General features: G+C 38.3%; 1 protein-coding gene across 4 annotated transcripts in view; it reads left to right on the top strand.

Moving 5' to 3' along the window:
* The first annotated feature begins 367 nt into the window (after positions 1 to 367).
* The window catches only part of LOC110211635 (uncharacterized), a 69,631-nt gene continuing 44,222 nt past the window's right edge, over positions 368 to 25,776 (top strand). The window contains exons 1-5 of one of the 4 annotated variants that reach the window (XM_078146981.1): positions 368 to 544; positions 10,534 to 10,699; positions 12,089 to 12,657; positions 13,383 to 13,403; positions 16,494 to 16,550. In XM_078146981.1, coding sequence (XP_078003107.1) covers positions 10,543 to 10,699; positions 12,089 to 12,657; positions 13,383 to 13,403; positions 16,494 to 16,550 — 804 coding nt within the window. In that variant the 5' untranslated portion in view covers positions 368 to 544; positions 10,534 to 10,542. The remainder of the gene's footprint in view (positions 545 to 10,533; positions 10,700 to 12,088; positions 12,658 to 13,382; positions 13,404 to 16,493; positions 16,551 to 25,776) is intronic. The other 3 variants (XM_078146980.1, XM_020991085.2, XM_020991088.2) reach the window with 3 other exon arrangements.

Raw genomic sequence — 25,776 nt, 5'->3', positions numbered from 1 at the left:
AGGGGGAATCACAGACAAGTGGGATAGCTTTGAAAGTTACATGCCGAATTTACTGTGTATTTGAAGAAAAAAAACAATATGTACCTTACAGAAATCTGCAGTTTCATGTATAATCCCTCTTCGGTTATACCATTTATAACATGTACTTAATTCCCCTCCTGTCACATAAGTATGTGGAAATGCTCGTTTTATTTGGTGTTTGTTCAATTCAGGATTTTTTTTAAAAAGTGACTTTGCATCCGCTTTCTCCCCTTCCATCTAGATCTTTTACAAAAGCACCTGCTAAGTGCCTACAGTCTCTCTGCTTCATTGTTTCAACCTCTATAACACTTGCTTGTTCCGCCTGTTTGGAGGTAAGTCCAACCTGACTCCATTGATATGTAGCTCCCTCCGTAATTGCCCCTCCCGGACCCGCCTCCTTGGCCCCAGGGGCTTTAGAAGCTCGGGGTTCTCTGGCTAAACTGAGAAGGTCTCCGCATTCCTGCTGGTCTGGAGACAGACGCCTTGCAGATTCCCAGCCTCTGCAAGAGTGCTCAAGAGAACGGTAGGGGATGCGGTGGCTTAGAAAACCGGGCCGGGATGTTTTTACCTTTAATTGTCTCTTATTTTGGGTGGTGGGCCAGAGAACAGGACGTCTAGAACTTACTTATCCGCCCAGCCCTTCAGTGAGTGGGGGGCTGGTCGAAGGTTCTCTCACTCAGGAGTGAGCAGGGAAGTGGTTCAGGGAACTGAAGGTGGCTGTGCCCTGCTGCTGAAGATGACCCTAGACGGGGGCGGGGGGTGGAAGGGAAGAGAGCGGTGGGAAAGGTACTGGGCTGGACAGGGAGAACGGGATGGCAAAGCGCCGTTACCTCTCGTGCCAGGAAAGGACAGAAAGGAAAGCTTCGGGTGCGGGAGCCCAGCGGAATGAACCAGGGAGGAAGAAAGACCTGCCAAAGCCTTGCTCAATCTGAGCGTGTCACTCCTCTGTCTCCCTGATCATAGGATCATAGATTTAGAGCTGGGAGCAACCTTAGAGCCTCTCGAATCTAGCCCTTTCATTTTACAGATGAGAAAACTGAGTCCCAGAGAAGTTAAGCGACTTCCCCAGGGTGGCACAGCTAGTGTCTCTGAGGTGTGATTCGCATTCAGGTCTGTCTGATTCGAATTCAGGTCTACTTGATTCGCAGTCAGGGTTTCCTAATTCCATTCCTCATTTTGGGAAACTGAGCACCAGAAAGGGGAAACTACTTACTTAAGGTTACATGAGTCATTAAGTGACAGTCAGAACTTGAACTTAGGTCCTCTGTTACAAATCCAATGCCCAAAGGGCAATTCTAGATCTGATAATTTTTTCCTTATTACACAATGGGAATCCAAATTATTGGTAGTAACTCCTACTTCTCTCACCAACCCTTTGCAGAAGAGAAAAGGAATGATTAATGATTTGGATTTTAGACATATGTGTGTCCTTTCTAGACTATGCTCTTTGTCTCCATAATATTTATTTAATTATATTTGGCTATTTACTTGTTTGATTTGGAATCGGGAAGACCTAGGCTCAAATATTACCCAAGACATTTATTTACTAGTTGGTCTGCCCTGGACAAGTTATTTAATTGCTCTAAGCTTCTTCTTCATCATGAATAAAATGAGGACAATAATAGCACAGACTTCACTAGATAATTGTAAAGAACAAATAAGATATGTAAATAAAGCAACTCATAAATCATAAATTGTTTTATAAATGGGGGCTATTGTTATTATTGTTCTCACAATATTTTCTTTAAATCAAGGGGTAAATTCCAATGAGCTAAGTTGTTGTATTTTATGTTTTTTAAGGCAGCTAGATGGTACAATTGTTAGAGCACAGGACCAGAAAGATCTGAGTTCCAATCCAGCCTCAGAAATTTACTAGCTATATGACCCTGGGCAAGTCACCTAACCTCTGTCTACCTCAAAAAATATCCTAATGTGTAAAATGTGGATAATAATAGCACCTACTTTCTGTGGTTGTTGTAAGGATAAAATGAAATAACATTTGAAAAGCCCTTTGCAAACTTTAGACCACTATGTAAATGCTGGTTGTTTTTATTACTGCCTGCATAACTTTAACCCAAATTTTTGAATGTGTTCCATGTGAGCAGAAGTGTTAAGGACTTAGTGGTACCTGCAGTGAGATGGAAGGTATTTAAGGTTGAGAGAGCTTCCTAGAAAGCCATTTGCAAGTTCCTAAAAGCAGCTCTTATTTTTTAGTGTTTTAATAGACTAGCAGAGTGTCTTCAACATGCTGTCTCCTTATGAAAGATGATGGTCATTCAGTCAACAAGAAGAGAGTATGGGATGCCCCTTATTGTAGAAAAAGTTCTCTGTTTCCATAGATCAATGGCAATAATTTAGTAAAATCCAAGAAACAGCTTTTCGAAGGTATTAGGGAGCATCATAGCAGCAAAGGTGAGAAAGGTGACTCTCTGGGAATGGCACAGCTGGGGACCTGGACTATCCCCTTTAAGTTATATTCAATTCAATTAAACAGAATTTATTAAGCACCTGTTGCATGCAAGGCACCATGCTAGATGCTAAATATGCAAAGACAAAAATGAAACCACTCCCTGCCCTCAAGGAACTCGTTTTCTATGACTTTACTAGTTCAGAAAGGTGACTGGAGAAGCACATTGACCTGAAGAAACTCAAGAATATTTGAGGAATGGGCTTCTTAGTGATAGGCACTATGTTTAACCTATATCAGATTGCTTACCCTCTTGGAAGGGGAGAGGGAAGGGGGTGAGAAAAATTTGGAACTCAAAATCTTATAAAAAATGAAGGTTGAAAACCAACTTTACATGTAATTGGAAAAAAAATACCATGTACATTTTAAAAATATAATAGGTGCTAATAGCTATCATTTATATAAGACATCAAGATTTGCAAAGCACTTTACATACATAAAGTTTAGTGAACGCCCAGATCCCTTAATATGGAGGCACCCACAAATGGGAATTTACCCTACCCCCATTTTTCATATATTGTCTCATACAACAACCCTGTGAGGTAGTTGCTTATGCTGTGATGTACCCATTTGGAGAGTGAGTTCTTACCCTTTATGTGGTTGTTTTATGCAAAACGGGAACATTCTTGAAGTTTGTTCAGTGTGAAAAATTTAGTGGTACATACAATATTAAAGCTCTTTATTATAAGATACATTCTCTCCCAAAGAAATCTGAAGAGAGATATTTGATTTTGACCAGCACAACATAGGTAGTAGTCAAGAATATTTGCTTCTTGAGGGTAGAAGTTGTTTCACTTTCTGTCTCTGTGTCCCCAGTACCTAGAATAGTTCCCCATTACATACTAAGAGTTTAATAAATGCCTTTAGAATCAAAGAATTGACTTGCTCATTTTGAGAAGTTGAAGACAGATCTCAAAAGATAAATTTGTAAATGATTTCTGTATACCTTCCAGATAGTAATTCATCCGTTGTGTTTTAAAATCTTCTAAGGCTCAATGATAAACAAACTAATGGACTATGGGGCTGCCCTGGTGAGGCAAGACCAGAGGCTGTCTTGTCATTCAATTGTGTCCAACTCTCCATGACCCCATTTGGGGGTTTTCTTGGCAAAGATACTGAAGTGGTTTGACATTTCCTTCTCCAGTTCATTTTGCAGATGAGGAACTGAGGCAAACAGTTAAGTGACTTGCCCAGGGTCACACAGCTAGTAAGTGCCTGAGGCCAGATTTGAACTCAGGAAGATGAGTCTTCCTGATTCCAAATCTAGTGCTCTATCCACTGCCCCACCTGCCAGACATATAAGGCCATCAATTAAAAAAAAAAGTTAAAACATTCAAGATATTTTCATTATTTGTTCGTTTCTAAAAGTTGGGCCCTCCTTACAAAACACAAACATAAGATTATAAGATACTAAAATAAATAATATTTCATCTGTAGTATACAGTATAAAATGACCTCTATTTGCATTGTATTCCCCTCTTACAGTGTAAGCTCCTTGAGGGCAGAGGCTTTCACTTTCATATTTGCATCCCTGGCACCTAGCACAATGCTTGGAAATTATGTAAAAGTTTGTTTATTGATTTATCTTCACTTTCTATTTCATCCAAGAACGTTGATTTCTAAGAGTAAGTTTGGCAGGGAATTTCAGGATTGTTTGTGGAAGACCTGAAGTGGCTATTTAGAAAGTAGCAGGAACAGAAAAGTTCACCTAGACAGGAAAAAGAGAAAGATCAATAGCTGATTTTAGGAGAGTGAACTCTGGTAGCTTTTTTTTTACCATTAGAGCCCTGTGCAGAAATATAACTGTCTTCAGGAAGTCTTCTTCAGTATGAACCATATCGAAATGCATCTGTTTGTTTGGAATATTAGTCAGGCACAGAACTGTTGTCATCTGTTCAATATCTATCTGCCACCATGAGTTATCACTGGGCTGTAAGTGTTTCTTCTTCTTAAAGCCATCAAGTCAGGAGTATAGAACTCCATTATTGCTGAAAAAAAAATCTGTTGTATCAATTCAGTAGTTTATGGCCTCCATCTCTCTCTCTCTCGCTCGCTCTCTGTCTTTCTCTTTCTCGCTCTCTTTCTCTCTCTCCCCTCTCTCTCCACACACACACACACACACACACACACACACACACACACACAGAGTTGATGGATACCCTTTGTAGTGAGTATAGATATAAATATGATCCTAATTCTTTTTCAGATCCTCAAACTATTTGCCTCATTGCTTTCTTAAGGTAATGATTCCACAAGCTGGCTATTTAAGGTTTTTCCCTTTCCCTCTAGGGAACTGTCCTTTTCTCTCTTGGAATCATTGTCTAATAAAACCAGATACATATTGCCCATCTATATTGTGAATGGTCAACATAGCCACTATTTTAAATCTTGGGTTGCTCCCATCCTTTTCTGTCTGCATCAGTTCAGTAGTCTGAAGACTTTTTTAGGTGATGGTAGTAGCCATCCTAGAGCTCCATGATATACTGTTAGGTACTTTGTTCATTGTGCTCACTCTAGACACAAAGGCATCAAGGAAGCAGGACCAGGCAATGGGTAACAAGCCTAGATTGAAAAGAAGTTAAGAATCTTAAACAAGCCAGATAGGCAATAAGATAAGTTCACCTATAATTATGGTGTCTAGTACTGAGGGAATTGAGGGGTTTAGGACAGCAAGTGGTTAATTGTAGGAACTGAATGAAGCACACTGACTCCATCTTGTGACTCAGTTTTGGCACTAGCTCAGTTCCATTTCTATTCAATTATGGGTCTAGTCCAAATTCTGTCTTGTGAGAAAACTTAATTCAGTTGTGGGAATTGGGAGAAAATCTCATTGTATTGTTTGAACCTAGCCCTGCAAGACTGGGAAACTGGACCACCTCTACCTGCTGCTTAGAAACCTTTAACCAAGGACCTAGGTTATGCTCACTAGAAACTCAGATGCAAAGATTGATGTAAGGAGTTTTCTCACAATCATACATCTCAAGCAACCTATAGGTCATATCTGAAAACTGGCCTCATATTGATCAATCAGTTATAGTTTCCATGTTCCTCTGATTGTTTACAGACATTTGGGGAATGGGACACCTCCTTTTCTGATTTGAGGAAACTGTACCTGTTCAGTCATCCCCTCCTAACTTGGAAAGTCCCTGATCTTTACTCCAATTAGAAATCAAATTACCTAATGCTGTATTGTTTCCTTTTAATTAATTGGCCTTATTTTATTAATTGTTTTAATACCCCTGTATTTGGGGTCCAGTCCTAAGCTAAGAAGATCTGGTTCCGGTTTGATGGGCAATTGGCATGTACTGCTTAATAAACCAATGTGTTTGAAAGATCAAACCTTTGTTTTCCTCAGTCATGTCATCTTTCACCCACCACGATAGGCAGATAGTAGTCAAAAACAAAGTGTCAGAAACAAATAAATGGTGCTAGGGCAAATTTTGGAGGCTGTATAATCAAGGCAGTAAGCTGATATGAGGGGGAAAACTTGGATTTAGAGTTAGTATATCTAAGTTAAAATCTTGGTTTTACTATTTACTATCTACTGTGTAACTTTGGGTGACAGTATGGCATAGCAATAGCATGCTTCCTGGAGTCAGGAAGACCTGAATTCAAATCTCATTTTGGAAACTTACTAGACTTCGTGTAAAACACATCTCTGAGCTTCAGGAAACCTTCTAAGACTTATCTGTTAAGTTATAGGCAACTTTTGATCTGTTAATAGAGTGAGTTCCAGATCTTTGAGGCATTGATGAAAAGTCTCTGGGCCTCAGTTTCCTCATCTATAAAATGAAAGAGCGGAACTTTTATGATTTCTAAGACTCTTTCCAATTCTAAAACCTATGATTCTAAAGTGAAGGCTATCTTCAGTAGTCAAGGGGACAAGACTATCTTGTCAAGACAATGGAACATGGAAAATTGAGGCAATTATCTGAATAACCTAAATAAAAATTTTAAAAAACCTAGAACTTTTTCTTTAATTACCTGGCTGCTTCTGGAAAGTGAAACTATACTATAAAGCTTTAATCATCAAAACAATTTGGTGCTGGTTAAGAAATAGAGAGGTTGATCAGTTGAACAGATTAAATATACAAGATATAGAAGCAAATGAACACAGTAATCTACTGTTTAAACCCAAAGATCCCGACTAATAGAGTAAGAACTCACAATTTGACAAAAACTTTCAGGAAAACAGGAAAAGCAGTCTGGCAGAATTGGGTATAGACCAACATTTCACATGGTTATACAGGGTGACATCATAAACAAATTAGAAAGCAAAGAAGAAATTACCTGCTGAATCTATGGATAGAGGAAAAGTTCATAATCAAATAAGAGATAGAAAGGACCACAGAAGGCATGATGGACAATTTTGATTACATAAAATTAAAAGAGTTTTTGCACAAACAAAACTAATTCAGCTAAAAATAGAAAAGAAGCAGGTAAATGGGGGGAATCTTTGCAGAAATTTCTCTAATAAATGTTTCATTTCTAGGATATATAGGAAACTGATTCAAATTTATAAGAATAAAAGCCAGGGGCAGCTAGGTGGTGCAGTGGATAGAGCTACGGTCTTGGAGTCAGGAAGACCTGAGTTCAAATCCAACCTCAGACACTTAACACTTGCTAGCTGTGTGACCCTGGGCAAGTCACTTAACCCAGATCACCTCTTAAAAAAAAAAAGAATAAAAGCCATTCCCTTTTGATAAATGGTCAAAGGATATGAACAGGTGATCTTCAAAGGAAGAAAACAAGCTATCAATTGCCATATGAAAAAATGCTCCAAATGACTAATAGAGAAATTCCAATTAAAACAACTCTGAGGTTCCACCTTACACCTATCATGATGACAAACTTTACAGGGGAAAAAAAAGAAAATGACAAATGCTGGAAGGGCTTTGAGAAAGCATATACATTAATGCACTGTTGTTGGAGCTATCCACCACTCCAGCCATTTTGGAAAGCAGTTTGGAACCATGCTCAAAAAGCTATTAAGCTGAGTTTATCCTTAGACCCAGCAATGTCACAACTAGGTCTATATGACAAAGAGATCAAAAATAGAGGAAAGGGGACCATATGTACAAAAGTATTTATAGTAGCTTTTTTTGTGGTGGCAAATAATTGTAAACTGAGGGGGAATCCATCAATTAGGAAATGATTGAAGTTATGGTATTTGAATGTGATAGAATATTATTGTGCTGTAAGAAATGATGGAGGAAATGCTGGAAAGAATTGTATGAACTGATGAAGAATAAAGTGAGGAAAATGGGAGAATAATTTATACAATAACAACAATAATGTAAAAACAAATAACTTTGAAAGACTTAAAAACTGATCAATGCAATGACCAATTATGAATCCAAAGGACCCGTGATGATACATACTACCTACCTCCTGACAGAGAGGTGACAGACTCAGTTTGTTTTGTCTTGCTTGACTATGCACGCTTGTAATAGGAGTTTTATTCTTTCTTTCTCAATGAGAATGAGGGGGAAGGATGGTGGAAGAGAGAAAAGGCAGATTTTTATTAATGAAAAAAAATTTTAATTTAAAATAAAAATAAATTTGAAAAGTTTCAATAAATTATCTGACTACTTCTGGAAGGGGGGGGTGTTCCTCTAGTTTTGAGTTGTCCAGATAAACAATTCAATTCTCAATCCATTTAGCATAGTAAATATGACCCCAGTGGTGGAGACTTTTATTTAAGTCACAATGTAAGTCTCAATCATATTCTTTTATGAACTCAGTTATCAGTACTAATAGAAAGGGACAGCTGTATGAATTATTAGAATCAGTACTCTTTTCTATTAGTCTGAAGAAGCCAATTCTCAGAATATGCTGGACAGAGGATAGGGATCTTGGGATGGACAAAACTAAGAAGCTACAGGTCCAAGGCAGTGATTAAGGAGCCAGGTGGCAGGTGATGAAGGGGAACCTAGGATTCAATTGAGCTTCAGGGGGATAAGAAGCCAACTATGACAATTCTGCGAATATTAGTAACAAAAGAGATCACTCGAAATATTTTATAAAAGATAGAGAGCAAGAGGATACTTAAAATCCTGGATAGATTTTGTTCTTTTCTCCTCAAAGCCAGGCTACCTTTCTATCAAAGTAAATTGGAGAATTGAGGCAATTATTTAGGTAATGCAGGAAAAATAAATGTGCTTTTATTGGAATTATCTAGGAATATATAGGGAAGTAACCAGAGTTCCTTGATAGCAAGAACTGTCCAGTTTGTATTTTTGTATCTTTAACACTTGTCCAATTACCTTGTACATAGGTATGTAACAAATATGTATTGACTTGAATTAGCTGAATTAGCTGAATACCTCTATGCTCAGCCTAGCTTTGCTAAAGAAAGGCTCGCCTCTGATTTTAGACCATTCTTTCTTTTTTGCACACAATTAAATTTTATTTAAACCTTACAAATTTGCAGAGTGGAACATTATTGTAAGATCTAATGGCAACAGTGTACAAATAGCAATGTACAACATCGTTCAAAGAGCAAATAATCAAGCAAAGTGTTATATAAAATATGACTTATAATCACCTTTGAAAAAAATCAGCTCTAACTATTCATAGAAAAACAAAAGCTAAGCAAACATAGTGAAATGGCAATTAGCATATTTTCTAAACCATGCTGTTTAAAATCACATCAATGATATGCTAGACTTCAGTATGTGATACTGTCAAAGGTGTAAAGGAAACTTTTTCCCCATGATTTACATATTATTTCATTGAGACAAATGATTATGTATCTCTTATCTTAATAATCAATTATTGAATTAGGACTAGGATTTTTTCAGAAGCCTGTACGTTCAGTCTCTGAAGGGCATTGCTGATTCAGACCCCATCCAACCTTACAAGGAATGTAATCCAAGATGGGGAAGCCCATTGTGCTTTCACAGGCTCAGGTGGGGATAAATTCTTTAATTAGATTGTTCAAGGCTGGGCAATATAGAGGTAAATGACATAACCAAGGTTACATCTCCAAACCCTCATTAGAATAGGTCCACCTCTCATTGTAATATTGATTCTCGTTCATTAATTGTTAACCAATTAGAGTTGATTACCACTGTTAGGAACACCCATTCTTCCAAGGGCATATAAACTGTGAGCCCATCACCATGATTGGTCTTTGGCATTTGAGAGTGTCACTGACCCTTTTATTAATAAAATGCTAGCATTATTAATAAAGTTATTAATTACCTAGAAATTGTCTCTCCAGCTTTTTAAATGTCACACAAGTACACATGCATTGTTGAGATCTGTATCTAAGGAAATGGGCATCTTGACTATCATTCTCCCTGTCAATGGTGGTGTCATTTAGGCCATTCTCTTGCTAAATTTCTCCAGAAAAGACAATGTAAATGCTGTCAATCTGAAGATATTTCTAAAATGCTTAAAGAAAATTCAGTTGCCAGCATTATGGTGGGATAACTGGGGCTTGGCCCAAGAGCACTGAAATTTAGAGGGTGCTTAGGGGACTTGCACTCCTCCTGCAGCATAGTTTACTACCCATTTAGCAAAAATGAGTTAAAATAGGAAGCTACCAGATAGATAGCATACTGTATCTACTCCCCAAGTAACTGCTACCCCAACTACCTTACCTTCCCCATATGGTAGCCTCCCCAGCCAATGACATTTTATATAAGACAGATATAGTAAAACAACAAAACAGAACCTTATTATGATACTGCTCAGATTCCTCTCACACAAGGAATTATCAAGTCCTTTTGGCTCTTCAGCAAGTATTGAGAACCCATTATCTTGTACTAAGTATTGTAGCTGAAGGTCCTTGGGGGTGATCCAAAGCAGATTTTCAAATTTCCAAATTAATAAATTTCCTCCAAAGAGCCCAGAACAAGGTAGAGAGCTTCCAGCAGATCGTATTTTAATGAAACATAAGCAACAAAGTGTTAAGTTTGTGAGAAGTTTAAAAAAAATCATTTGTCTCCTAGCACTAAGAGCTGAAAGCAGATAGGTTGTCTGTGATGTATACTGTAAATATGGAGTACTTTATAATTACTGCCTTTTGGAATCTTTAGGACTGAGCGATGCTCATGAAGTCCTGGTGCTTTCTCTGGCTGTTGGAATGCCAGGTGGTTCTGGCCCAGAGCATCTGTAGGGGGGAAAGAAATGGCACTAGGAGACCAAAGGCTAAACAAGTTTTATCAAATAATGTTGAAAAACTCCCTGGTTTCAGTAACAAAGGTAAGTGGGCTTCCTTCATATGTTCTCCTGAGCTTTGGAGCAAATTACTTCAGAAGTTACTTGTGCCCACCACTTTCAACTTCAAACCATTTGAACAAAAGTTTCAAGGGCCTGCTTGAAACTCAGTTTTAATTATGAGAACTACTGTATGCCAGTGCTACTACATGCATGAGCCCTCAGTCCCTATGAAATATAATCTACCTTTCTCTTCCACATAATAGGCAACCCCATGCAGCCATTTGGTCCAGAATTGTGTCAAAATTAGGAATGAGGCCCAGGATAGAAAAAGGATAGGGAAAGGCAGATATGGGGGAAATACAGTTATAATCAGAGTCATAACTAGGGGAAGGTGGCTGGGGCATGATCTCCAGGGTGCCAAAATTTCAAGTGTACTGTTAGCACTTGAAATCCCTCAACAGAATAGAAAAATTAGTTTAGCACCTAATTAACAATAATAATAGATTAAAATGAGTGCATTGCACAAATTTAAGTGAGTGCTTTCATGAGCAACCATCTCATATCGCATGTGGTAGCCTCCACACGCTTAACATTTGAAGATATGTTTCCAGGTAGCAGCTAGGTGGTACAGTGGATGAAGTGCCAGGCTTGGAATTAGGAAGACTCAACACTTACTCACTGTGTGACCCTGGGCAAGTTACTTATCCCTGTTTGACTTGGTTTCCTCATCTGTAAAATGAGCTGGTGGAAGTGGCAAACCACTCTACTATCTTTGCCAAGAAAACCCCAAATGGGGTCACAAAGAGTCAGACACAAGTCAAAAACTACTGATTTCCACAGGTACAAAAACATTAGTTACTCTAATGAAAACATTAGTTACAGTTACAAAAACATTTCTTACAGTTTCAATTGCAATTTAAAAATCAATCCATGGTAGACCTGACTTCTCCCCTGTATCAAAGCAATTTTCCAGAGGCAGAAAGGTTTTCCGATGTCCTAAACCCCAATGGAAAGGAGTATTTGTGATCAGACATATGAAACACGTCGTTCAGTCATTTCAGTCATGCCCAACTCTTCATGAACCCATTTGGGGTTTTCTTGGCAAAGATACTGGAGTGGTTTGCCATTTTCTTCTCCAGCTCATTTTACAGGTGAGAAAACTGAGGTAACTAGGATTAACTGATTTGCCCAGGGTCACACAGCCAGTAAGTGTCTGAGGCCAGATTTGAATTAAGAAAATGAGTCTTCTTACTTCAGGACCAGCACTCAATCCTCTGTGCTACCTAACTGCCCCATATAAAACGTAGTATTTCACATTTGATCCATTTGACAAGATCTGAAGTAACCTTTTAGAATCCACTTTTGAACTTTTAAAAAATAATGCATTTTTATGGCATAGCTGAACAATTATGTTTAACAATTATTCCACAGATAAAGACTGTATCCTAGAAATGGCCTTTTTGCTTGATAGTTCTGAAGATGTGGGCAATTATTATCATGAGCAACAAAAGAAATTCGTGTTGGAAACAGTGAATAAGATGAAAGGTCTACAACTAACTTCTGGGCATACCCTCCAATGGAAAATGTCCTTGCTGCAATATAGCAGTACTGTCCTCATGAAGCAGACCTTCCACAGCTGGGAGGGTCCTGAAGACTTCCAGAGCCATGTTGCATCCATCACACCCACTGGTCCTGGAGCATATATGACTTATGCCATAACTAACTTAACATGGCTGTATAAGACAGAAAGTATTCCTGGCAGTGCCAAGGTTGCAGTGCTCTTTATAGATGGAGCTAAACAAGCAAGAAACACAGATATTTCTGCAGCTTCTAGGAAGGCTAAAAACCAAGGCATCGTCTTCATCATTGTGGGATTATCCAGTGTCGCTGAGGAGACAGCCAGTGCTGCTATACTATATCGCCTTGCCAGGGTCCCTGCCTCACAAGTTGTCTTTAGTCTACAGGAGAAAGAAGTTGTGGAAAAGGTTCTTAAAAAAACAGTATGTACCAGCCTTATTCTTTTTCAACATATTGCCCAACTTGTTTTTTTTTAAATATATTTTAATAACCATATTTCAATATAACTGATTTCCCATGTGTTACTATTTTAGTAATCCTCTTTTGTAATATGCACTTTAAAACCTTATTCTGAGGAGTCTGTAGGCTTCCCAAACTGCCAAAAGGGTCCACGACCTAAAGAAATATTATAAACATCTACACTAATAAAAGCTGCCTTGCAGTTTCTTAGCATAGGTATATACATTTTGCTAATTAAATCCTTTTTTAAATTAATATTTTGTTGATGAAGGCTTCAGGCCATTGGTTCCAGATTAGTTTACAACACCAGGGGGCATTTGCTTAGTCGGCCTCCTCTTAGGAGAACTTTGTCCAGTCTCAAATGCCTCTGTGTAATAGATGGGGGCCCTGTCTGCTTATTTCTTTCAAGGTTTCCATTTATTTCACATCTCGTCCTGCAGACGCCTGTGTGATAATGCACACTAGCGAGATACAAAGCTTATGAGCTTTTCTTTGTGGCTATAAACTATGTTAATTTTACCCTATTGCTTGCCAAGTGAGAACAATATCAGTTATTATTTTAGCAGAAGGCAGGGACCGCATTTTTAGTTTGATAATCACTTAACTTACTTAACAGGGTGTATTTTTTTCTTTAAGTGGATAATGGCCTATTACTTTAAATTTTTTATTTCATTTTTTATATTCACAGAAAGAACTGACAGAGGAAAAGGTAAGTGTTATTTATATTAACTTGATAAATAGTGTTCATTCACCATTTCATTGCATAAGAAATTATATAATATGCACACATGTGTATTTACATATATATGTATACATACACACATATATATAAAATGCTTTACAAACCTTAAAGCCATTACATAAGTGTTTAGATGTCACTATTATTGCAATTTCTCTGTATTTTTGTTTTCTGTATGGTATAGTGGAAAAGGCAATTTATTCATTAAGAGTTTAGAGAACTGAATTATAGTTTTGTTTCTGCCTATAAACCAGTATATCATAACCTACTACAATCATAGCTATTGATATATACTACTTATGTTTTAGGCTTCAATTGTCTTATCTGTAAAATGGACAGGTAGATGACTTCCAGAGTTACAATTCCATTGTAAGCCTTCTCCCTTTATACCTGGAAAATGGAATGTTTATGAATTCCATTCCATATTACCAACTTTCAATGGACATTTCAAACTTGATGCTCTATAGGCTTCTCACATTCACCACATCCAAAACAGAACACATTATTTTCCCCTTTAAATCTGCTCCTCTTCTGAATTTCCCTATTGCTATTGAGGGCATCCTTCCATGACCTCAGGTTGCAACCTCAGCATTATCCTTGACTCATCATTCTCCTGCATCCTACTTATCTATCCAGTTTCCACATCTTGTCACTCCCACATTTTCAACATATGTCATAGCTGACCTTTTCTCTCTACTCTTCGGGCCTTATTACCTCTTTCTTGTTGTCTAGTTAAGTCATGTTCAACTCTTTGTGACTCTATTTAGGGTTTTCTTGGCAGACATACTGGAGTGGTTTGCCATTTCCTTCTCCAGCTCCTTTTACAGATGAGAAAACTGAGGCAAATAGGGTTACATGACTAGTAAATGTCTGAGGCTGAATTTGAACTCGGGTCTTCCTGACTCCAGGCCCAACAGTTTATCCACTGTGCCACCTAGCTGACCCTCATGACCTCTAGTCTGGACTGTTGGGAGAGTTTCCCAATTGATCTATCTTCTTTCTCCTATCTTCAATTCTTCCTTCATGATTGCCAAAGTGATTTTCCTGAAATATGAGTCTAACCATGTCGCTCAATGGCTGGCTCCCTATTGTCTTTAAAATAATAGTAATAATAAACGTTTATATATTGCTTACTATGTACCAAGTGATTTACTTGATCCTCACAACAACCCTGCCTAATAGGTCGTTGCTATTATTATTCCCATTTTACACATGAGGAAACTGAAGCAAACAGAAGTGAAGGGACTCACCCAGGCTCACACAGCTAGTAAATTTCCGAGGCTGACTTTGTACTTAAGTCTTCCTTACTCCTGCCTTACCTGAGCTACCTATAGGCAGCTAGGTAGAGCAGTGGATAAAGTGCTGGTCCTAAGGCCAGAAGACTCACCTTCCTGAGTTCAAATCTGCCCTCAGCCACTTACTAGTTGTGTGACCCTGGGCAAGTCACTTAACTGTTTGCTCAGTTTCCTTATCTGTAAAATGAGGGAATGTCAAACTGCTTCAGTATCTTTGCCAAGGAAAACTCCAAATGAGGTCACAAAGAGATGGACACAACTGAAAATGACGGAAAGACGTCCTTACTCCAGGCCTGCATTTTATCCACTGTCTCACATTGCAGCAAAGAAAATATTAACTTCTCCTTTGGTATCTAAAGTCCACAGCCTGACCCCAACCTGTCTCTCCAGATTTATGATATTATTTCTCCCCTTATGACTCTCTATAGGCCAAACCAACTGGCATTTTTTGCTGTTCCTCACTTAACACACTGTCTCCTGTCTCTGTCTTTGCACTGGCTAGTCCATATTCCTAAAATGCACTTCTTCCTCACCTCCACCATTTGGAATCTCTTGTTTCCTTCAAGACTTGGCTTAAGTGCCACCTTCTACATAAAGTCTTTCCTGATCATCGTTTCTTCCTCCTAGAATCCTATCTCCAGGAGTGTGCTGGTAACTATTTAACAACCAGCTCTCAGGAAATATGAGGAACATTTTTAGGTTTAATCTGCACTATTAATATTTTCTCCATCACTTTCTTAAGTCTAGGCAATCAACAAAACAATAAGACGCTTCTGATTTGTAGCATTTGCCAATTCCCAAGGTGTAAATGATCACACTAAAAACTTAATTGCTGGCTCTCCCAAGCTAGTATAAGCTGGCTCCATCCCACACCTGCCTCCCTCCCCAAATTGCCTTCTATTTATTTTGTACATATTTCTATCTACATATACATGTCTCCCCTTTACCATGTAAACTCCTTTTTTTCTTTATGCCTCCTGCACCCAGCACAGTGTTTATGCTTATTTATTGGTTGGCTATTGATATGCTTATTTATTGATTGATTATTATTGTAGTTCTTGTTGACAATAGTTTCGTGATCCTCTAACATTCAACAAGAGGTAAGGTGACATAGTGGATAAAGGACTAATCTTGTAGTCAGAAGGACCCTATATTCATTCAAGGTCTTCCTCTGACCTAGCGACCCTGGAAAAGTCACTAAACCTCTCAATCCCCTCAGGCAGCACTAAACACTAAGACTAAATGTTTGAGGTTGCTGCTGAGGGAGTTTCCATACCAGGAGTTCCCAATCCTGATGAAATTGGAGCAACTGGAGTAATTGGATATTGGAGTAATCTTTTTAAAATATTTCTTATTACTTCACAAAGCTGTAATGAAACTTATTTACTCTTCTAATTTGGAAAATAATTGCTTTCAATATAAATAGTCAAGTAAACATGTTGTCTAATTAGCGTAGTACCAGAAAGCAGTTCTCTTTTGAAGCAGCCAGTTTACAGATTTAACAGCTTTCTGAGTGGGACCTTTCTCAGTTCATTCTTTTGCTAAATGGGGCTGATACGAATTAAATTTATTTTTTCCTTGTAATGCCTGAAGTTTTTAAATATACTCATTGATTTTTCTTGGTTAATTGCTCTTAATTTCTGGCTAACTTTTTTTAAAGGCTTTTCTCTTGTTTACAGATTCAGTGTTACTGTTGTCCTTTTATTTTCTCCTTATCAATTCCATTTAAATGTCCTGATTGACAGTGGTTGTGGTTTTTTTTCAGTGCCTTCAAACTTCTGCATGCTTGTGTGAGAAAGGGGAAAGAGACTTTCCCTGCCCTGTAAGTAATTTTTAATTTTTGTGTTCTGTTTTTGTATTACAAATAAGTCTAATTAAGCCAGTTCCTTTTGGATGGCCATTATTAGTAATTAATAGGTATTATAACTAGGAAACAACACTACACAAAGTGAAGGGAATACAGAACAATTTTCCAGGCTAATCATCCAGTCCAGATGGATGCTTATGTTCCACAAGTGAATTTTTTGGCCTGAGTTTGTGTAATTAATTGCCTACATTGATAAGAATCAAGCAGATTTCCACTGACTCTCCTTTTCACTTTTGTACTGTATAGACAGGACAAAGTTTAGGTTAATATACTTCATACAGAAAACTCTACTAATTTGGCTTTTGTGAGCATTAGAAAAGACTGAAGTTTACCTCTGAATTCTAAATTATTTCTGGGGAAATATTTTAAAGGCGTAGGAGAATAACTTTTCAGGTACTTGCAAGCATTTTAGAGTCATCATTTACATACCAATAAGTATTATACACTCTAGGCAAGGCAGATGAATCATAAGCCAGACCCAGAGTTGATTGGAAGAGAGCATGGGTGGCTCGGTGGTATAATGTTCACCTGCAGGTACAATTTTCAGGGCTTGCAAGTACCTTGATGATGCAGTATAGACTGGATAGAGTGCTAGATTTAGGGCTAGGAAGACCTCAGTTCAAATCCTAAATAGTAATTAGCTGTGTGATATAGGTCAAGTCACTTAACTTCTCTGTGCCTCAGTTTCCTCCTCTATAAAATGAGGTGACTGGATTCAGTGGCTTCTAAGGTCCCTTCTAGCTCTGAATCTATGATCCTATAATCCTTTGGATTATATTAAAGTACACAGAGCTTTCAATAATGCCAAGCTGCCTCCCAACATAAAAACCCATTGTTTTGACACCAATTTTCCCTCCACAACATATTATGTTCGATTCCTTCATCCTGCTGTGAAGGTGACCCTAGGTTCCTGAAAACTAAAACAGCAAAGCCCAAGCTCTGGTAAGATCCACCATCTTAGAAAGGCTTTGTAGTGTGATCCCAGCAACAGACTCCACCTTCTTTCTAAGGAGTAGCCTAGCTAAGTACAAAGTGGGTGACTACTGGTTGATGAATTCTTGGCCCTGGTTACATGTGATACTTGGATTCTTTCGTGAGTCTGTGGTCTCATTGATGCAAGTAGTCTCTCCAACGCTGCAAATCTCAACTAATCCTCATCCTATGTAACGTTTATCCATATCCTCCCAAAAATCCTCCATAGGAAGTGTGCATGAAGGCCTTCCTCTCAATCTCTTAATACTATATAGATACCCATACCAGTCGCCCATATGTGACCTGCCACCCTCCCATTAGTGTTATGTCTGATGACATTCCTTATTGCCTTTTTCTTGGAACAGCATCTTGTTGGTAATATGTTACAACTTAATCATTTCCACCATACACCTCTTCATTACCCTTTGGGTGACCTAAAATTATAATTCTTCAAGTACTGTCACATTCTATAACTCCCAGCTTCTTCTTCCATTCCTTTTCAGTTCACTGACTATTCATAGTATCTGTCCAAGTCCAGCATACTAATGGACCAGCACTATAAATTATCCATCCAACTGTAAATCATAGAATGGAAAATAGGCATTCTTCATCCACTTGTTTTTTTCGTTGTAGATGGTTAGGTCAAACTCTTTTTTTTAGTGATTATATATATCATTTAGGAGGATGTATCATGTTTTTGGGAACTGATATAGTCAGCCAAATGTCATCTGCAAACAGAAGCATCTAGCCTTACTATTTGTAGGAAATCCTTCCATTTGGACATTGCACTGAACATTCTCCATGATAATAGCAAATACCTTTGGTATATACATTTCTCTTCCTCTGTTTTATTGCTTACGTGAAGTTAATCATCAGAGGGTAATTGAATGAAGTACTCATTGTTGTTACATTTTTCAAAAACTTAAATGATTTTGATACATACACAAGAGATACCTTTATGGTACAGTAAAGTGAGTACTAGGTCTGGAGTCAAAGACCCTGGGTTCAAATCTCAGCTCTGATGATTACTACCTGTGTGACCTTGGGCAGGTATTTAACCTCCTTGGGCCCCAGTTTTTTCATCTTTGAAATTAAAGTGCAGGACTAAATGACTTCTGAAGTCCCTTCCAATTCTTTTACTGTAATCCTATGATCTTTCAAGGCAGTATTTTGTTTTACTGAATCAAACGTTTTTTATAGTCCACAAACAATCAGAACATCTGGCTCTTATATTCTCTAGACTTCAGTCAATTATGTGACTGTAAAGTTGTGGTCTACTACAGAATATTTATTATACAAGTCTGCCTATTGCCTTTTCAAACTTTCATCCCTTCAAGGATATCCTCAAGTCAAGAGAATGTGATTCTTGCAAATATTTTGTAGAGAGGGAAGAGTAGGAATATATGGTAATGTATATTTTCTCACTCACCTTTTTTTAGGTAACAATAAGATCTAAGATTTTTTTTCCTAACTTTTGGTATCCTCTCCCTTTTAAGCATCTTGAAAATCAGTCCCTTAGTAACCTCAAAATTGTATCACAAGCAGACCAGAAATGGAAAAGATTTATCAAGATTTCTTTAAAGAACTATTTTTCTGGGGCGGCTAGGTGGTGCAGTGGATAGAGCACCGGCCCTGGATTCGGGAGGACCTGAGTTCAAATGTGACCTCAGACACATAACACTTACTAGCTGTGTGAACCTGGGCAAGTCACTTAACCCCATCGCCCAGCACAAATAAAAAACAAAATTATTTTTCTCCATCATCAATAAGAGGAACACTGCACTTGAACTTTAAAATCACAGTCCTTGCTATGCTTCATGAGGAAGTAAAAAGGACACTAAAGAAAATAAATATGAAAAAAAGATCTGAACCAGGACAAGAGAAATCCATGCCAGAGGCAACACAACTTTGAGATCATTAAGGTTTTGATTTTCAATATAGATTTAAAAAAAGGAGAGAAAACCAAAAACCTCAAAAAATCACAAATATTATTATTGCAAAAAGTGCTGATTGAGGCAATACCAATTGCTACTTTTCCATCTATACAAAATCTCCTTAAGAACAATCTATCGATAAGAATCATCATATTAAGGACAACCATTGGTGAGGTATGAAAAAAGAAACAGGTAGGCTTTTACAAGTGAAATTCTTTTTTTTTTTCATTTTATGTATTTATTACACAGATTTATTACCTCTCCCTCTCATTTCTGTACCCCAAATGAACTACTAAAAATAAAAATAAAACTGTCTTAATAAATATGTATAGCTCAATAAAACAAATTCCCACATTGGCTATGTACAAAGAAGAGGGCCTCATATTGAATTTTAAGTCTGTTTCTTTCTAGCAAGATGTACATAGCATGCTTCTTTAGTCCTGGACTCATAGTTTAGCATTGATCAGAGTTCTGAAGTCCTTTGAAGCTGTCTTTCTTTATAGAACTGTTTGTCATTATGTGAATTGCCCTCCTAGCTTTGTTCATTTCGTTGTGCGTCGGTTCATAGAAGTTTTTCAAGTTTCTTCCAAAATTGTTCATTTCATCATTTATGGCACAATAATGTTCCATTACATTCATATAACTTTCCCTGAATAGGTGGGTAGTCCCTTACTTTCCTATTTTTAGCTACTATGAATATTTTTGTATGTTTCAGTGGTTTTCCTTTTTCTTTGATTTCTCTGGGGTATAGGCCTGGAAATGTCATAGTTGGGTCAAGGGGTGTAGACAAGTTAGTGACTTTGGAGGCATAGTTCCAAATCACTTTCCAGAATGCCTTGACCAAATTACAGCTCTACTAAGTATGCCTGTTTTCTCTTAGCCTCTCCAACATTTGCCAATTTCTTCTTTTGAAATCTTTGCCAATATAATAAATGTGAAGTGGAATGTCATCATTGTTTTAATTAGCATTTTTTCCAATGATGAGTAATTTGGAGCATTTTTCATATGGGTATTGTTAACTTGAATTTCTTCTTTTGAGAACTGCCTATTCGTATCCTTTGGCCATGTATCTATTGGGGAATGGCTCTTAGTCTTAAGTTTACTTTAGTTCCTTATGTATCTCAGATATGAGATGTTTATCAGAGAAGCTCGCTACAAAGATTTTTTCCTGGTTATATATTTCCTTTCCAATCTTAAGTACATTAATCTTATTTGTTCAAAATTTTTTTCATTTTCTATAATCAAAGGTGTTCATTTTATCTACTATGATCTTCTCTATCCCTTGTTGATCATTAGCTCTTTTCCTGTCTGTAGAATTAAAATAGAATTTCTTCCTTGCCCATCTAATTTATTTATGTAACCAGGGCTCAAGCCTAGTAATTTGCATAAGACTCTCCTCATTGGTAGATAGACTGATTTACTCCATATTCCAAACCTGCATGAGGAGTAGAGTTAGCAAGAGCTTGAGAGAGGAGAGAGCACAGTCTTCTGGCTTCAAGAGAGGAAACACACAGTTCCAGACTCTATTCAAGTCCCTAAAGGGAAAGAAAGTCTCTGGGAAGAAGATGACACATAGAGAAGCAGGTACCTTGAAAAAGGTCCCAATCCTCAACTTGCCACACTAGACAGAGACTTTGGGGAATTTCACCTTACATTGTGAACTAACTCTGCTTCTCTCTCTGAAACAGGTCACTCCCAGTGGGAGTGATCATTTATTCTATATTGCCTGGTATACTCTTATCTGTATAATATCTTTGATTTCTTTTTGTTTGGAAAAATGGATTTGGGAAATTATTCCTTATACTTTATATCTTCTCTCCACCTCAACATTAGTCCAGTGACTCTGTCCTCCTTGCTATTTCTCAAATAAGACACTCTATCTTGTAGCTCCAAGCATTTTTACTGGCTAACTACTTCCTATTTATACTATATATAATTTGTTTGCACATAATTATTTGCTTGTTGTCTACCTGATTAGACTGTGAGCTCCTTGAGGGCAGGAACTCTCTTTTGCCTTTCTTTGTATCCTTCACACTTAGCACAATGCCTGGCACATAGTAGATGATTCACTCACTGACTGAATGACTTTTAATGACTGAAACAAAAACTCATGTCTTATGTCAATAGTATTTCAACAGTTCTCTTTGGCTACAATCCATGGAGTTCACAATTTCTGAAAAATCAAAATTGTCATAAAAGGGCAATGGAAAGGTGTTTAGTGGGTTCAGTATGTTAATTTAATGCTTTAATGTACTTGCAGTCTCACTTATGCAGGCACTCCCTCCAATGATTCAGGTTGCAAACCATCCAAACTTTTTAATCCATGTGAATCTTGTCCATGTAAATCCTCTACACAGGTTCCACCCATTGCATTTAGGGCATCCTTCGTCTAAGTCTCTTGAAACTATCTGGGTACCAATGGAGCACATGGTCTAGTTGTTTCTTAACCTTTATTCTTGCTACGTATCTAACTGTGCTTTTCCATTCACACATTTCCTTTATGCCTTTAGTTATGCTACTTTTTCACTGATAATACATGGTAGGTACCTGATTCCTGTCAGAGCTTGAGTCAAGGGTTTACATCCCTCCAGGCTGCAAAGCTGTCTCAGAGCAGTCACTAGGTCTACAGGGGTCAGATTTGTTCCAGCTGGCTGGTTGCTCCAGTAGGATGGTTTGCGCCATCTGTCACCCTAGTGCTGAGGTCTCCAAAGCCCCCTTCTGGGGGAACGGGACCTGCAGTCTGACATCTCCAGCCACATAAGCCTTTCTGTGTAGGGTACATCAGGCAGACCAAAAGGGCTAACATGCCAATAATTAGGACAACTACCAACACCAAGAGAAAATTTTTCCTGCTAAGAAAAGAAGGATAGGTTCCAAATTGAGATCCAGGAGAGCGTAAAGCAGAGGCCAAACTGGGACCAAGTTTCCCAAAAACGTCAGTGTCCAGGAGGCTGAGACAAAGGCCAGAAGCCTGGGGGCAGAACAGAGTTTCTTTGCACAGCAATCAGGAGTGCTAGGAAAAAATGATACAGCCTGCATGCATTTCCTGTCTCCGCCTTCTGGGAGCCATGAGCGTAGTCACAAAGAGTGGGCTGGATTGCCTATCAGAAATTGCTCATTGCTTTTAATGATTCCCAAGCTTCTCTCTGAAATAAAAACCCATCTTTTTAATGCCAATGTTGTTCCAGTTGTCCTATTCGGCCACAAATCGCGGAATACCGCACTCTCTGAAAAACAAAATTATTACCCAATAACGAGGCTTTTTTTCTTTTAATGCAGAGAACAAACAAAAGGCCAAAAAGAAGATAGGACAGTTTTGAAAGCTACAGGTTGAATTTAGTATTTATTTTTTCTTTTTTTAAGCAAGCTGTACATAATAGAGATTTGAAGTTTAATGTGTAATTCTCTTCTGGTCATAGTCTGGCTCTGCTCTGCCCTCTTCTGACTCAATCAACTATGCCTGTCAAATATGGGTTTCTGACAGTGTTTACTGCAAATTAGCATTACCTATGTACCTATGATCCTCAGAACCCCACAAACAGCCCCCTTTTTATTGTTAGTCTAAGGGGGTGAAAATTTAGGTTCAAGCTGTGTTCCTCATCACCATCCCTTAAAGAGATAGCATGTGCTACCAAAAAGGAGTGTCCCAAGATACATTATCCAAGGCTTGGCTCCCTTCCTACTAAATACTGGTTACCCAAAGATGATATGTAACAAATAGCAAATAAACACATTCAAGCCAATAGCAAACAAATCAGAGAAGTATAAAATAAGAATATACCAGACAATACACAAAATGAATGAGCTCTCCTATTGGGAACAAGATATTTCAGCTCAACAGAGAGAGAGAGAGAGAGAGGGGGAGAGAGAGAGAGAGAGAGAGAGAGAGAGAGAGAGAGAGAGAGAGAGAGAGAGAGAGAGAGAGAGAGAGAGAGAGAGAGAGAGCACCCCAGGTTTCACTCAAGGAAATTCTCTGAAGTCTCTAGTGTGGTAACCTGGGGATAGAAACATGTTCAAGGCACTCACTCCCCCACAGCTTCTTCCTAGAGCCTCTCTCCCCTTCAGAGACCTTTCCTTGAAGAGATTCTTTCTCTCTCTCTCTCTCTCTCTCTCTCTCTCTCTCTCTCTCTCTCTCTCTCTCTCTCTCTCTCTCTCTCTCTCTCTCTCTCCTGAAAAGCTAAAGATAAAACATCTTTCCTCTCCCAAGGTCTCACCAACTCTGCCTTCATGCAATCATGGTTAAGTAATCAGACTCCACCACTGAGGAAAGTTAAACAAAAAGCCTAGAGGACAGAGTTACAAATGAATAAATGAATGAATGGTATTGACATCATTTGAGTTCCAATAAAATTGCATTCATTTTTATATATCTAATCTTTCAGACCTTTTTATCATTTGACTGTCTTTCTCCACCAGGAGTGGGGAACCTGCGGCCTTGAGGCCACATGTGGCCCTCTAGGTCCTCAAGTGTGCATTTTGTCAAAGAGCCACAGGTTCCCCACCCTTGTGCCTAGTTAGTCTGAATTAGTGAAGTTTTATTTATTCTACCTAATTTTTATGTAGTATTTAGCCCATTACAAAAACATGAAACATTTTACCAAGGAAATTGATAAGATAATGTGATAGGACAAGCAGGTTAATATGACACTAATGGTTGGCATTATATTAGCCTACCCACTGCTCAGTCTGTAATATGACACTAATGGTTGGCATTATATTAGCCTACCCACTGCTCAGTCTGTAGTTATCTGAATTACCTGTAGCCATGGAGGCCTTTGAGAATTCCTCAGGGTGCTTATAATCCCAGTAAAGGACATGCCAGTTTGGTCATTCTTCTGGTTCAATTTTGATGCCAGCTGCTAAGTAAGTGAATCCTGGTTTTTGCCAGAGAAAAATATTTGAATGTCTCATCATAAACCATTTTTATGATCTCATCTGTAGTTGAGGAAAGGGAGGAGCAGGTCATCAAGATGTATCAAAACAGATGATATTTAGTGTAACTTCTAAGATTTTTAGCGCAACTTCTCAAATAGTTTCCAAAAATGGTCCTACATTTGCATTGAGTGCAAGTCCTTTGAGATCATCTCCAATCTCCCTCCAGGCCATCTCTCCCACCTTTTATTGCTTCCCTTCTCATTAGGCTAAGGAAATATCAACATGGACCATCAGTGGATTTGTTGCACATTCCTCTATGAATGAAAGATTCTACAAAGCATAAATGGGGTGGGGGGGAGGGGGCTGGGTCTATTCTATGATAGTACCAAATAGAATTACAATGCTCACTCTTTTAAATTTTCTGTGGTGCCTCAAGATGACCCTTGAGTGGTAGGGCCAGTAGATTGTGGCCTCTCCCTTTCCTGGGACTGGATGATAGACTGTGATAAATCTCAATGACCATGAGATCTAGTTCAGCCATGGGTTTCTAGATACTGCCAAAGAGCATGGAAGAGAGAGTGATAATATATCTTCTTCTTGAAAGTCTATTAAAAGTTTCTTCACTAGACCTCATGCTTCTATTAGGACCCTGGCTTAATTTCATGGCTTCAGCAGCAAATGACTTAACCCAGAGTAATCCTTTAGACAAATATTCTCTGTGTTAGATTCTCAGTATGTTCCCCTAGAAATGTGTCATTTGTCCTTTTACAGAGGTAGCGTGGTGCAGTAGAAAGAACACTGAATTGAGTGTTGAGGATATGAGTTCAAATCCAGACTCTTCTAGGATTATGTGTGATCTGAGGGAGTGTGGGGTAGGGGGAACAAGCATTTATTAAGTACCTGTTATGTACCAAGCACTGTGCTAAGTGCTTTCTAAATATTGTCTCATTTGATCTTAGGCAAGTTGTTTAACCTCTCTGTTTCCTTATCTGTAAAAACACAGGGGTTGAATCTGATGATCTCATAAGGTTCTTTCCAGCTCTAAATGAATGATCCTAACACAATTTATCATTAAAGATGTACTAGATAGTATGCTGTAAAGAATGAAGTTAGACCACTTACTTTTCAGTGAGCAACCAGTCTCTCATACTCTTCCCTGGTTCAGCAGGTCTCAATAGAATTCCAGGAGGAAAGAGAAGTAAAGATTATTGGAGGGTTTTTAAACATTCAGCATTTACCCTTTTCCCCCACTATAACCTAGCCATATTGCCAATGTGGGAATTTGTTTTACTTGACATTGTGGGTGGTGTAGTGGATAGAGTGCAAGGAGGTCCTGAGTCCAAATCCAGCCTCAGCTACTTCCTAGCTATGTGACCCTGGCCAAGTCACCCACCCTCTTT

This window comes from Phascolarctos cinereus, unplaced genomic scaffold (assembly GCF_003287225.1).
Source record: "Phascolarctos cinereus isolate Bilbo 61053 unplaced genomic scaffold, phaCin_HiC Scaffold_726;HRSCAF=1367, whole genome shotgun sequence".
Taxonomy (NCBI): domain Eukaryota; kingdom Metazoa; phylum Chordata; class Mammalia; order Diprotodontia; family Phascolarctidae; genus Phascolarctos; species Phascolarctos cinereus.
Note: the sequence above shows the minus strand (reverse complement) of the source record. Positions and strands in the feature narration are given on the sequence as shown.